The sequence below is a fragment of the Siphateles boraxobius genome, unplaced genomic scaffold (genome assembly GCF_051911475.1).
Source record: "Siphateles boraxobius isolate OS27281-9 unplaced genomic scaffold, OSU_SipBor_1 160, whole genome shotgun sequence".
NCBI lineage: Eukaryota > Metazoa > Chordata > Actinopteri > Cypriniformes > Leuciscidae > Siphateles > Siphateles boraxobius.
The window spans coordinates 626,114-640,964 of NW_027508767.1; the positions used below are offsets into that span (position 1 = coordinate 626,114).

The window sequence follows — 14,851 nt, forward strand, 5'->3', positions numbered from 1 at the left end:
CGTTCTTTTGTAACTGGTCCCTATAAGCAAACAACGTCATATCATAAATGATAGGAAACCCAGCAACGGCGATTATTAGCTTCTCCTCCATTTTATCGGAACTAATGTTTTGGTAGGAACGAAAGTTTACATCGTGTGTTTCTCCGGAATCTGCCAGCGCGGAGGACGTCTATATTTCGATTGGTTGCTGGCTTTTGCTGCTGCTTGCCGCTGAACCGCGTTATAACTCATTGCCATAAAGTTGAGCTACTTTCAACTTTCTGATTGACGCTCAAGACGCTCAAAACGCCCAAAATGCAACGCCGATGGATTTGACGCTCCTTGCAGCTGAGAGAAGCCAACTACCATTGAAAATGAATGACTTCCGGTAGCTTTGGAAGCTCAAGTCGGCGGCGGTGTGAACTACTATATTCAAGTAGGTTTGGCCTCTTGTTTATTTTGGTTTGTAATTTAATTTCATGTTTATACATTTGTCAATATTTAAATGTTTTACAAGAAAGTACACTGCACTAAGTATTTAAGTACACTCCCTGCATTATGCACTTTTAGTACTTACTTTTGTGTGTTCTAATCTAATGCTGCTGTTGTCTTCTGTGCCCAGACTTGAGTTTTATTTGATGTTTGATGCATTCAAGAAGCGTGTTTTTGAGGTAAAATTAAAGGTTCAGTTCATATATCTGACTGCTTGTATTTATTGACAAAATTGTATACATGTGAAGCAAAATTGAAAAATAAGGATGCAGTGCATCCTGCATCGTCAATGCATCGTGATGCATCGAGATAATCGAATCGAACCGAATCGATGACTTGATAATCGTAATCGAACCGAACCGTGAGATCAGTGTAGGTTCACACTTCTAATCTCTGCGCAAACCTCAAAGATGCAAACCCGCGAAAACGCCGACGGCGAGGACATGCGCATCACATGTTCAGTCGATAGGTATGCGCGTTAGAATATATATGTGCGCAGGCGTGTAGTCCTTCACCAATCAACCCTCAACAAACTACTTGTCTGGCCTTAAAAATGTATAATACATACATTTTTGTCACGTCTGTGTTGCCACGCAAACCAGAATTATCTTACAACGTTTATCAGTACAGAGGTAAAGGGAAGGAGGCCTTCACAGGGGAGAGACTAATTGATACTTCAGGGATGCGTTGTCGTCGTGTCCAGGCGCAGGTCCTTCATCAGATCCGGATACGGCCTGGATCCGGCGGACTGCGGTAAACCTAGGGATAAACAGAGAGACAAATATTAGCGTAGACGCCATTCTTCTTATGATGTAACGAGTACATCAGGATTTAAGGGAAGTGTTCAGGGTTCCAGCTAATCTAAACTATGCAGCCTAACATTGAATTATAGAAGTCTATAATGTGTTATGTGTATGCTAAGCCAAAGAGATGTGTTTTTAGTCTAGATTTGAACTGACAGACTGTGTCTGCTTCTTGGACAATGTTAGGAAGATTGTTCCAAAGATTTGATGCTAAATAGGAAAATCTGGAGGAGGATTGAAGACCTCTGTGTTAGACAGTATTCTAGGTTATTACGTGATGAAGTTTTTTGTCCAATCTCTGTTTTTTCAGAATTAAGTTATAGGAAATTACTAGTCATCCAGTTTTTTATATCAGCTATGCATTCCGTTAAGTTTGTGGATTGGTAAATTTCGTCAGGGCGTGAAGAAATATAGAGCTGAGTATCATCAGCATAACAGTGAAAACTTATGCCATGCTTCCTAATGATATCTCCTAAGGGTAGCATGTACAGAGTGAACAGCAGCAGTCCTAGTACTGAGCCTTGTGGTACTCCATACTGAACTGGTGTTCGATAAGACATCTCTTACTTTACTGTTACAAACTGACAACGGTCAGATAAGTATGATTTAAACCTTGCTAATGCAATTCCACTAATGCCAACAAAATTTTCGAGTCTATTTAAAAGAATGTTGTGGTCAATAGTATCAAATCAAGATCTAGTAACACAGAGAGATACAACCACGATCGGATGATAAGAGCAAATTATTTCCTCACATACATTGCGAGTTTGCCTTTGCAAGAGGATTGTATGTACAACTTGAACTAAAATTGTGGGTGGTGTTCAAAAAGATCATGTGGACTATTAAGGCAGTTGTTGATGCCCCTGCGAAGCGGTGTTTAACTAGGTCGTTTAGCCAGCACAGCCTGTTGTTACAGACGCAGACGCTGCTGCAGTGCTGCCTTTCTTTGCGAATGGTCGCCCTCGCAGGTTATATCTATGCGCATTGCTGTTGTACACATTTACAGTGTAATAAGCACAGATGACAGATGGGAATCCATCATTGTTTTGTTGGTTTTGCCCACACAGGTTTGCGGATAACCTATGCCAGGTGGGCTATGTATGAGGCACCTATGCATGTTGCTATTATACCGTGTTATTATAGCCTGAATGTTACTTGCAACGTATGTATTATCCGTACAGGAATCGGAGGGCGAATCCCCGCCCGCGAGATTTCATAAGGCTTCAGTATATTTGAGCAAGGAGGGGATAACCCCCATAACGAAATCTTCATTGACGCAGTGTCGAGAGGCAGACTCTCAGGGAACCGATATCATGCCAAGTAACCGGAGACGTTTTCCGTGCACGTTGGGCAGACGCTACTAATCGATAATGACATTTGTTGTTGATTTTCATTATTGATTATTATCAATTTTATCGATTAGTTGTTGAAGCCGTAGTTCTGGCTAATGGCACAGAAATTACATATTTTTTAAACAAATTAAATTGAAAATGAATCAATCATTATTTATGAATCTGTCTTTCATTAGATGAATTAAGTAATTTGCTATTCTGTGAATAACTGCTATTCTGTGAATACTTTGTTCTTTTCTGCTGACCTTTCTCTCTTTCTTCTTTTTTCCAGATGTTGGTGGGGCCACTGCCAGCAGGAAAGGGTGCAGCATGTCAGACATGTAAAGAGATCTGCTCTGGATTCCAGCCACATTCCTGGAGGTAATTTATTCTCTTGACTAAAGATGAAAAAAGAGAGGAAAGGGCTTCCATGCCTGCCTCGGTTCTCTGGATGTGTATGTGGAAAACTGGATTAATGAGTGTGAGTTGTTAGTGCTTCTGTGTGAATTTCCATGGACTCAATATTTTCACAATGTCACGACTTTGGTGTTTGCCTAATTAATCTGTCTATATTAATTATATGATAAATATATAATGCTATAAACACTGTCAATTTTTAAATCAAAAAACAAATCTACTTTACTGCTATGGGGGGACTTTCTTGGGGCCTGTACCAGTGACTAACTGAACAAAACCATGGTTATAAGATTGGTTTTGATTAGACAAAACCAAACACATCCAAGCCGGCTTAAGTGGCACGCTGCTTCTACTACAATATTTTCCCGGTTAACTCAGGATTTGGCTTTTTCATCAAAGAGCTTCATCACATGACCACTGTCGGCCAATAGGATTGGCATGATTTCACGTGTGGTCAAACCCGCCACACGCTGAAGGCGTTTCTAATTGCATCAATATGCAAAGGGTCAATATTTACAGTGTTGACCCTTCTTCTTCATAACCTCTGCAATTCACTCAGGCATGTTCATTATCAGCTTCTAGGCCAACCCTTATGGAACAAAAGTATATGGGAATACTGCAAAATATAATGCAATATATTACATAATATATTTCCATATATAAACTAGAGCTTAGATTTTTCAATATACTGCAAAACAAAACATCAAAGTATGGTTAAGTATTGAGTTAAATGTAGGATTGAGTGTTTATATAGAGGTATGTTTTTAAGCGGATGACACTCGGTTCCGGTGTGAGAACGCGGAGCGCGTCTGGCTCACTCTTCATGCTGTGAACGCTAACTGTTGTTTTGTCCTTTTTTGTTTGAGTTTCTTCTGCTTTTTTTTACTACTTTTTGGCCAGTGGAGATGTTATCCTGCTTTCCAACCATTGGGATTTTCCGGTAACTTTGTCACCCTTCATCTCACCTGCTGCGATCCTATGCTGTATCTGCTGGGTTATGGTCTGCCTCGTTACTGTTGGTGAATGACTCTCTGCTGAGTGTGACGTTAGTGCGCTGCCTTTTTCTGCAGACCCTCTGAACGTCCGACACCTCTGGCTCTTTGCTGGCTGTGTCGTTGTTTGCGGACAGCGTCTTTGCTCCTTAGACAAGGGTGAGCTGATTTTGTGGCTGTGTTCTCAGCTGTTTTATGAGTGACAATAAGTCGGATAATGCTGGCCAAGAAGTTTGCTTTTCTTTTCCTCATTTTTTCCTCTTATCCTCTTCGTTAGGGACATTTACAGCATGTCATTAATGTACTCATCATCTGGATTAAGGATCCTAAACTGCGTCTGGGATTTATGAGTACTGTCGCTCGCTTGGGATTCTTCGCAGACCGTTTTTCTGTCTATCTTGGACCAGTATTCCGTCGTTCACAGGACCTCCTCTTCGGGTGGCATGAGAGACACTGCTTCATTAAGGTCCCTGGCCAGGGAGGATTGTCACCGCTATGATATTAAATCTGGTCTCTCCCAAAACTTTGCGCATCTAAACTGCCGTTCACTTCCTCAATGATTTAATTACTGATACTCAATTGGATATCTTGCTCTTCATGGAAACCTGGCAGTTCTGGCAGTAACTTTCATCTAAACCTCTTTACTCCCTCTGGATATAAATGTTTATCTAAGCCACGTCTCTGTTGTAGGGGTGGTGGTCTAGCAGTTGTCTTTTGCAATGCTATGAAAATTGTCATGACTGAATTTCCCTAATGTGAAATCTTTTGAACACATGGCTTTTAAATTGCTTGCTCACACCTCTCTACATAAATATATCGTCATCCTAAGTCTCTGTCAGATTTTTTCTCTGAACTTAATGAACTACTCACTCTGGCCTATGCTGTATCCTCTTATGTTATCCTGCTCAGTGATTTCAATATCAATTTTGACTCTGTCTGATCTAATACCAGTGACCTTACATTAACTTTGGATAATTTCAGTCTTGTACAGCGTCAACTTTCCTGCCGTGGTCACACACTTGATCTTATTTGCACTTCAGGAATTAATAATGTCTCTTTCTTTGGCTCACGAACTGGTATTTCTGATCATAAGCTGATAACATAAGCTTTCCCTCTTCCTGAATCTCTTCACAAAACTTCTAATTATCGCAATCTTAAATCTGTTGATCCTCTGTCATTCTCAGACGCCATTAAAGTTAAAATATGTAATTTTTTCGCCGCTAGGCTGCCATAACCTCTTATGCCTTGAGATGCTACAAAGGCGTAGATTGGTGAATAAGCGGAATCATGGAAATTGTCGTCATGCCGATGGATCTAATAATGTTTATGGATGAGTGAATACATTGATGTTTTTTAACATGACTGTGGTATGAAGCAGGGTGCGATTGCTAATGAGAGACTGATATCAGCGCCACACGCGAGTCCTGCGGATATAAAGGAATGAGGACATTTCCTTCTACCGAACTACACTGGATTACGCACACAAGTCAGTTTATTTGACGAATTAAACTTGTGAGGTAACGCAGCGCTGATTCATTTGGTCTACACTATCACACTAAACAGGATCTGAGTGTGTTGAAAATTATAATGTTATTCTATGCGTTAGTTTGTTGAATGTATGAGACTAGCAGTAAGCAAGATCAACATTAGAATAACATACTGATCATATTCTAACATTTCATCATGTTGAGCTATATAACATTTATTTGTTTTATGTACATTTGCTCACCTGTCTAATAAAGTACATGCAAGAGCGGTGTCGCTGTCAAGTCGTGAAGCTCTGTCAAGTCTAAGTTTGACGCAACGCTCTCGGCATCTCGAAAACGCCACACCGATATTAATCCTCGTTTTATTTCTCCTTTTGTCCCGAAGTCTGCTTGCCATGATCCATAATGTTTGAACGAAACAACAACAGGGTGAGCGTGCCGCTAGAGTAACGCAGTTGTCCACGTCTGTCACCATGGTTACTATGGCAGTACAAGCGGAAACCAGGGATAACGCGGATATTACGTCATTGACAGTCGACAAGGGACAAGGGACGGGGACTATATTTAAAATTGTTAATTTCTCTGAATTTACAAATTCTTGGAAACATTTAGAATATTGTATATATAATATTGTACCTTTAATGCATCGTCTCTGTCTTACTCTGATTTCTCTTGTGTTTCTGCTGTTTTCTCAACTTACGACTCTGCTGTCTCTGAAGCCTTGGACAATCATGGCCCTATGATATAGCTAAGCTGGTACCTTTATCTCATGCCTCACCCTGGTATACACCTGAGCTCCGACTGCTTAAACAAATTGGCAGACGTCTCGAGCACCGATATAGGAAACATGGCCTGGAAGAGCATTATCAAGATTTCTGTGCTCACCAGCTGAAATACAAGTCTGTCCTTAATGCCACATGTACAGCTTACTACTACTCCATAATTTACACTGCTAAAAGTCGATTTAAGTGGACATTATGTTCTACTGTTAACAAACTTATTAACCCATCAACGCATCTTATTACTGGCTCGATTAACCTCTGCAACTCCTTCCTCCAATTTTTTTGAAAATAAAATCAAACCTATTAATGAAACATTTTCATCCACTCATCAGAAGTTTCCTCTAACTGGTCCTTCCCCAATCCCATAAAGCACATCCTCTAGCGGAACTCTCACCAGCCCATCCTCTGTTAGTAATTGCTCAAACTAACTCATCTACTTGTCAGTTAGATCCACTCACTTCTTAAAAGCTGCCTATCTGTTATCTCATCTCCTACTGCTCATTTGATCAACTGTTCTATTTCTTCTGGGTCTGTCCCGCTATCATTAACATGGCTGCGGTTTACTCCTATTTTAAGGAAACCAGGGCTAGATTCTTCTGTTATGAATAATTTCAGACCTATATCTAATCTTCCTTTCATTTTTAAGCTGCTTGAAGAAGTAGTTACCTCGCAGTTACAAGCTCATTTCTATGCTGACAATCTTCTTGATCCCTATCATCTGACTTTCGGTCAGGCCAGAACACTGAAACGGCATTGGTAAAAATTACTAATGACCTCCTAATATCTGCTGATTCTGGTTGTCTTACTGTTCTCATAATGCTTGACTTAATAGCAGCGTTAGACACTGTAGTTGAGGGCACTCCAACCCGGACAACCCACACATCCACAAACTACATTTCCATAATCCTTTGCCCAGACTAATAAGCCAGGATCACATTCACCTGTATGTCTTTACCTTCCAGGTTTTCCCATTCCTGTCTCATCCTCTGGAATTGTTTGTTTGAATGGACTGATTTACTGTGCTCTGGCCTCTTGCCTGTTTTCGACTACGATTGTGGATTACCCTTTCAATAAAACGGCATTTGGATCCTCAGCCTTCTTGTCTCAGAGCAGTACGTGACAGAAGGTAGTGCTTTATCGTGGTTTATATCATATCTTACTGATAGACAAGTTTTTATTACTGTCCATAATTTCAAATCTTCTGTGTGTTCTCTCTCTCAAGGTGTCCCTCATGGCTCTGTTCTTGGACCACTTCTGTTCAATATTTATTTGTTACCTCTTGGTCACATTATCCATAGTCATCACGGCGGGTTCAATTATGTATCTGAACTTCTGCACTATTATTCACCTTCTCACTCTCTCTTATCCTCTTCTCATCATCTGACTTAAAACTGCTTACTGTACCTCGTTTTTGTCTTTGAATCCTTCAGTGCTGTAGCTCCGAAACTCCGGAATTCTCTTACGCTAACTTTTCGTAACACTTCTCCACACTATCCTCAATCAAAAATTCAACGAAAAACCTATCTTTTCTTACAGTATTCCCAAAACTCCTCTGTTTAGTGCTCTGCTGTTTTGGTACTGTATATTTGTACTATGTGATACATACTTGATGCTGTGTTTTTGTTATCTTCTTGAACAGCGACTTTGAGTTTGGGAAAAGCGGTTTATAAATAAAACGTATTATTATTGAAAAGGCACTGCCTCTACTGATAAGCTGTAGCTGGTACAGTGCCTAATAAACTACAATCTAATCTTAATTTTTGCAGAAAAGCTTGCATACAGTGCCACTGCGGTCAGGAGGAGCATGTGTCCAGCTCCGACAGCGAAGACGACCGCAAGGTGGGAAGATTGCTGGCAGAGTCCCGCTATGCCCATCTCACAGCTAAGGTTAAGGGAGGAGACGGCATGAGGGTCTATAAACGCAACCACATGATTGTCACCAACCCAGTGGTCTCCCGTAAAGACCCAACATTCAACACAGTCACCTATGACTGGGTCCCACCAGGCCTCACCCAGAAACTGGTAAGAGAACCATGAAAGCTTAAACAAATCAATGCATCCTTTGTATTTAGTAGTTTATCATGGTTGCGGTCAGGCGGTGGCCCTAGCTGTATTGTGAAATGAACGTAGTTTATTGTTCTGATGACATGCTCCTGGTGAATACAGACAAGCTACTGATGGTACCCAGTAATGAGCAAAACAACCAGAGTTTAGTAGAAAAATATTCCTGGTGGTGCGATTTTACCAGCTTCTAGAATGTTGGTGTCTAAATGACACTAAAACCACAAGGTGAAAAACAAAAATCACATGTGCTTTAGATTTGTGTCGTGTGAGGTTAAAATTAGGCTCTTGGAATTACCATGAAATCAGAATCTTTAACTTTTTCAGACAACAGTATACTTCTACCACAGTCCATCTTTTAACTCAACTCCTCCTTCTGACCCGCCAGCGACACCCAGTGTCAGCAACAACATAACATTAAGGACCAGAGCTTACACCAACTCTTTTGCAAATAACTTTTTTTTTTTTAAAAAACTACTGTCAGGATTTACTGAAGACACGCATTGAAAATTTAGCGCTAAAAAGGCATGGACACAGTTATATGTTGTTTTGTATATGCATTTGTAGGCGTTTCCCTTTCAGACAAAACATTTATGGGAGGAGAGTTTTTAATATACCACTCAATTTGATTACTAAGGTTTGCGCTAGTCAATTTACTGGTATTTGCACCATTATTTAAAATCAGAAAAAAAGCAGTCTTAGCCCATTTTGTGCTTATGCTGTGAGGGTGCTGTAGGAGGCACCGCAGACAGAGAGAGAAGTTTCTCCACCGATGTTCCTTTATTAGCAATGCCTCTGCTTGTCTGCGACGCTATGCTAATTTGCGCTGTTCTTGGTAGATTGCTTTGGTCATAATGGACATTAGCTGACAATTCTTGAGGCCTCCCTTGGTGTTTTTATCTGGAAAAAAAAATCTTCTGGAGGCAAGACATGAAAAAATGAGCTTGCTCACAATTATGTGGTGCCGACCTTGATCACAAAGTACCACTACACAGGGAATTTGTTAAACTAAAAATTATATGAGCTAACAAAACTACTAAAAGAATACTATGAATGTGAAAGGAAGTAAAGAGCGTATTTTAAATTTAAGTGACCTGAATTCAGTTAGATGTTACTTTATAGAGTTACATTATCTATGAAAGATTCTCTAAGACTAGTAAGATAAACCTTATAATCATTCAGTGTATTTGTTGAATTCAGAATTTTTTATAAATTTTATAAATACTGGCATCAGGTAGAAATCTGCTTTAGAGTTTCTGGAAAGAGGTTTGATAAAGCTATTCTTACGCTCTGCGGCGATGTCTTCCACTGGTTGTGCTGGGTCACACTGGTGTGGAAGATACGAGTTGGACCAACTCAATCATTTTTTCATCGGTTACTCAGTCCGTACAACTAGTAGTCGACCAACAGTATTTTTCACAAATAAGTTCTTAAAAACATGAATAAGAAGGAATTAAACACTATAACCAAGAGTGCTAAAACTTGCCACTTTTATAAAATATCCTTTCCTAATACCTGGTTATTTTACTGTGGTAGGCAGGGGTGAAAAGAGTACTGAAAAATAAAAGTGAAAGTAAAAAATTACCATTACTTTCCAAAAAATGTGGTGTGAGTAGAGTAAAAAGTACTTACCTAAAAAAAACGACTTGAGTAATAGTAAGATTAGCTTATTTGAAAGTACCCATTAGTAGTGAGCTGCAGATTCTTTCCCCTTATAATAAACACTGTCATTCAAAACATTTGAAAACATTGTATATAATGTAACTCACATTATATTTTGTTATTTGTCAGAAAGAATATCTATCACCCAACAGTTTTATACATTAAAGCAACACAGAGGGCCCTATTTTAACGATCTGAAACGCAAGTGTCAAAGCGCAAAGCGCAAGTAACTTTGTGGGCGGATCCCGGCGCTGTTGCTATTTTCCCGGCGGGATAAATGCCTCTTGCGCTGGCGCAAATCTAAAAGGGGTTGGTCTGAAACAGCTTCATTATTCAAAGGTGTGGTTTGGGCGTAACGTGAAATAAACCAATCAGAGCGTCATCCAACATACCCTTTAAGAGCAGGTGCATGGCGGATTGTTATTATTATGGCGCATTTACCCGGCGCGCTTCAGAATCGGTTCACAGCCGAGGAGATCGATGTTCTCATCAGGGCCGTAAAAGAAAGAGAATTGACATTGGGGATGGGACAAACCCACCCAAATCAATAGAAAAAAATATGAGAAAGCTCAACTTATCTGGTAAGTTAAAGTGTAAGGTTTTTAATGTACTTACATTATGGTAAAGGTGATTTCGCAGTCTTCAGGTTTTTTTTTCCTGGTTCTTGACGGACAAACTAATTTGTTAGATGTCCTTGTATACATATGTGTCTTGCCACTATTGGGCAAACAGGTCTGATCCGTCATCACTACGATTTGCCTGAAAAATTTGGGTAAGTATTTTTGGTAAGTGGCGGAATTGTTTTCTGGAAGTGCAAAATAGCACTAGGGAATTTTTGCGCCGAAACACGCCTCCTTTTTGCGCTGAGCCGCCCCAGGCGCACGTGTATTTCTTAGTTAACCGACGAGTGTCTGTGGAGGGAAAAGTCCCTCCACAAAATAGGAATGATACATGCGTCGGTGTACAAAGTCATTTGCGCCGGGTGCAAGATAGAGCCCAGAAAGTCTATTACATCTATTTCATCTGGATGAAAAGATGAAATTGCAGTACACTCATCTCCATTTAAATGATAATGTATGAACAAAAATAGATTTAAAATCAGTTGTAAGGCCTTAAAGACTGAGCGATCAATTGTGGCACATAAAATATCATTGTGTTCAACAAAAACATAAGAGTTCATCATTACACACCAGAGATGGGTTAAAAAGAGAGATTAAAAAGAGCCAATTTCTCTCTTTAGTGTTTTGTGATCACTAATATTATCAAACCGTTTACCTCACCTAGTGCATTGAAATAGGTTAAGATAGCGAGCTAAGATGAACTACATTGTAATCCAATTCCATTGAATGTGTAACAATGTAAATGCACATTGCATCATCCCCTACCTTTTACACAGCTACATTTACTCAAGTTATTATGCGGATAATATAATTTGTAAGGAAAATTTGCATAAAATATGGAAGTATTTCCAGGGAAACTTTTTCAAAATAAAATAAAAACACACACAAAAGCACATCTCTTTGCTGGGCTGCGGCGGTCTCCGCAAATAAACTGCTATAGTGACAGCATTCAGAACTGACTGGAACAAAACATTTTGCTGACCGAAAAATATTTTTGTGCAAGTGCAGATTGTATGAATGAACAAAACAAAAAACACTGTTTATTAACGAGCTGTAGTTTTATCACCACGCATGGGTCATCAATAAGATGCATACTGAATTTGGTCCTCCAATTATAGTACATTAAGTCATGGTAAGCTATTTTTCCTTTTTTATTAAGAGTTTAAGAATGTGACAGATCGCATCTCTCTCTATATGTTCGTCTAAGTGGACACCCGAAGTAGCCTATACCTGTCTGTGTTTCGCTCCATCTCGGATCGCGTGCACTGAAAGCCGCCCGGGGAACAGCGTCTCTTCCGCAGCTCAATACGCTTTTAACTCTTTTTTTTTATATCGAGCACGTTGGTCAGGAGACTGTACATTACGATAGTCATGTTACACGATTTGACTGATTTGGATGTTACGTAAAAAGGGCAACAGCGCCCCGCTATAAAGGAAAGGAACCATATGCATCATCGTGTTTTCACAATCACTGCCTGTAAGACAAAATCAGAATAAACTAAAACACAGTCCTAGTCATTAAATCATTTTGAGAGCCCCTGGTGGTTCGGGGGCCCTGCACCACTTGCGTGCTTTCAAAGGGAGGACAGGCACAGATTGTACTCAACACCCGCAACCTCGTACCAAATTTTAGGCCCTGTAGATATAGCCTACAGATCATCTAGTAAGCAGAACCTTAACATGTTTCACCTATTTACCTTAAAGTGTTCTAAGGAAGAATTAAATGCTGATATCACGATTGAATTAATACTTGAAGGATGCGCTTCCATAGCAGATTAACCAGTCTAGATCCAAACCTGGAGGGTTAAGGTTTTGTATGTGCAATAGATTTAATAGGAGTCCGGAGACCTATTACTCTCTCTCTATGATCAACTTGATGCATATAAATAAAATTGTACATAAAATGTACTCAAGTAAAGTAAAAATACACAAATTTAAACTATTTAAAAAAGTACTATTTCTGATTTTTAAAAAAGAACTACTTAGAGTAACAGGATTATTTGTAATCCATTACTGCACACCCCTGGTGGTAGGCTGTATTGATTTTAAATAACTAAAAGAATTTGATGAAGTATCATGAAACTGTTATTCGATCAAGACCACTTCACAGCAATGCAGTTAAACAACAATCATCAACTATATCGACGGTTGTTTATTCTAAGCATTAGCATTTCTTGTAAAATGTCAGTCTGATGTTTTACTGGAATTTGGCTGGTGTTTGGTGAAACATCCCATGTTAAAAATACCCCTCTACATGGGCTAAAGGTATGGAACAGCCTTGCTTTATCATCCCACTGGGCACATACCTCACATTTGACTTAATGGAAAGAGCCGCATATAAATTTGTACCACTGATCTCACATGCATTTAAGGGGATCATTTCAATCGCAAGGTACTGTAGTAGGGGTGGAATGAAGAATGCCAGACTAGGTCGGGATTTGTATGGTTTATTTTGATAGCAGAATGCGCTGGTGTTTTCTATCACCTCCAGGGAGTACAGCAGGTCACAGGGCCAGCTTTTCTTACACAAACTTCTTATTTAGTCCAGCAGTGGACCATTCAGAGTAGGCCAGGGCTCTGGAAATAAGCCCTATACTTTATTGTCCACAATTGGCTGCCAGGAAGCATGCCGCCTGTGTGCCTACAAAAGCCCTTTCATCTTTCATTTTTCTCTCAGGTTTTCTTCAGCCTTCTGAACATTCCTGTTTTTACATAAAAAATCTAGCCGTTTGTAGTTTGTATGGGGTTAGAATTGTTGCATATTTCCAGATGAATAGATTTTGATCCACAAATACATTTAAAGAGAAGAGCCCCCTGCAAAAGCAGAGAGATTAGGATGAAAAGCCTGAGCCCACCGCAAACCTAAAGCCACAGTGAGCCATGTCTGTCCCGGTGTGTGAGCCAGCCCTTATGTCTTTAATGGAGCTTTTTCCTGAAGCCATGCTCATCCCATTCGTCCCGTTACGAGCCTGGATATGGATCAGGTGCAAGAGCCGTGCAATGTCCATTCCAGTAGGCGTTATAGTGGAGTATAAGGGAGTTGAGTGTGCAGAACTCAGCCCTCGTAATGGGAAAGGCCAGTGTGACATATGTACATGCTATGATAAAATCAATCTGTGCGATGGACAAATTTACCTCAGTAGCACGTGTGCGATACAGTTTTTGCATGTGTGTGAAACAAAGCCAATTGTTTGTGTGGTGTGGGCGTTTGCTGTGTGCTTGTTTGTGTGTGAGGTTAGTCTAGGACAGAAAAAGGAAAAGAAAAAAACAGCCGTACACTGAATCGTTCTTCTTCAGACCGTTGACTTGTCACCGCTGGAGAAGTTGCTCGCTGTAGAAAAGCACTTCTTCAGCGGACTGAAACTCAAGCTGCTATTGTGAACTGGCCACTCCGCTGCTGTGTGTGTTCTGGTGAAAAGACGAACAAGAGCTGAGCTCGTGACGTGAGGCGCTGTCAAAAGAAGTCATATATTTGCGCTTTTATATATTGCTCATTGCTCAAAGCATCACCGTAATATTATTAGATTATTATAACACTGTATTATTATTCTCTCTTACTGTTATATGAAATAAAGACATTACAAAGTGAAACTATTGAGCCAAGTATAATTTATATATATTTATTATATATTATTATTATATTTTAAATAATGTATTATTGTATTTAAAATGCATTAAAGATGGTTTCAGTTTTACTAAAAGTGGTAACAAAATAAAAAAATTTAAAAGCTGAAATAGTATATTAAAAATACACTTTAGTTCATCTTCAGTGTGTCTCAAAAATAGCACAGTTGAGTACACAAAGATGATCTTAAGTTTATCTTAAAAAGTACTAAGTGCACTTGAATAAAATGTATTTTAGTGAACTTTTTTTCACCTGGGATGTGTTGTGTAAACTAGGTCAAAGAGATGTGTTTTTAGTCTAGATTTAAACTGACAGACTCTGTCTGCTTCACGGACAATGTTAGGAAGATTGTTCCAAAGTTTTGGTGCTAAATAGGAAAAGGATTTGCCGCCAGCATTCGATTTATATATTCTAGGTATTATCAACTGGCCAGAATTTTGAAATCGCAATAGACGTGAAGAAGTATAATGCGTTAAGAGCTCGCTCAAGTACTGGGGAGCTAAAGCATTTAGTGCTTTGTAAGTAATCAGCATTATTTTAAAATGTATACGATGTTTAATAGGGAGCCAATGCAGTGTTGACAAAACCGGGTTAATATGA

At 39.5% G+C, this 14,851-nt stretch overlaps 1 protein-coding gene across 1 annotated transcript in view; it reads left to right on the top strand.

Moving 5' to 3' along the window:
* The window catches only part of lmcd1 (LIM and cysteine-rich domains 1), a 115,141-nt gene that overhangs the window by 10,833 nt on the left and 89,457 nt on the right, over positions 1–14,851 (top strand). Inside the window, exons 2-3 of the mRNA XM_077231975.1 lie at positions 2,898–2,986; positions 8,050–8,305. Of these exons, the coding sequence (XP_077088090.1) occupies positions 2,898–2,986; positions 8,050–8,305 (345 nt within the window). The remainder of the gene's footprint in view (positions 1–2,897; positions 2,987–8,049; positions 8,306–14,851) is intronic.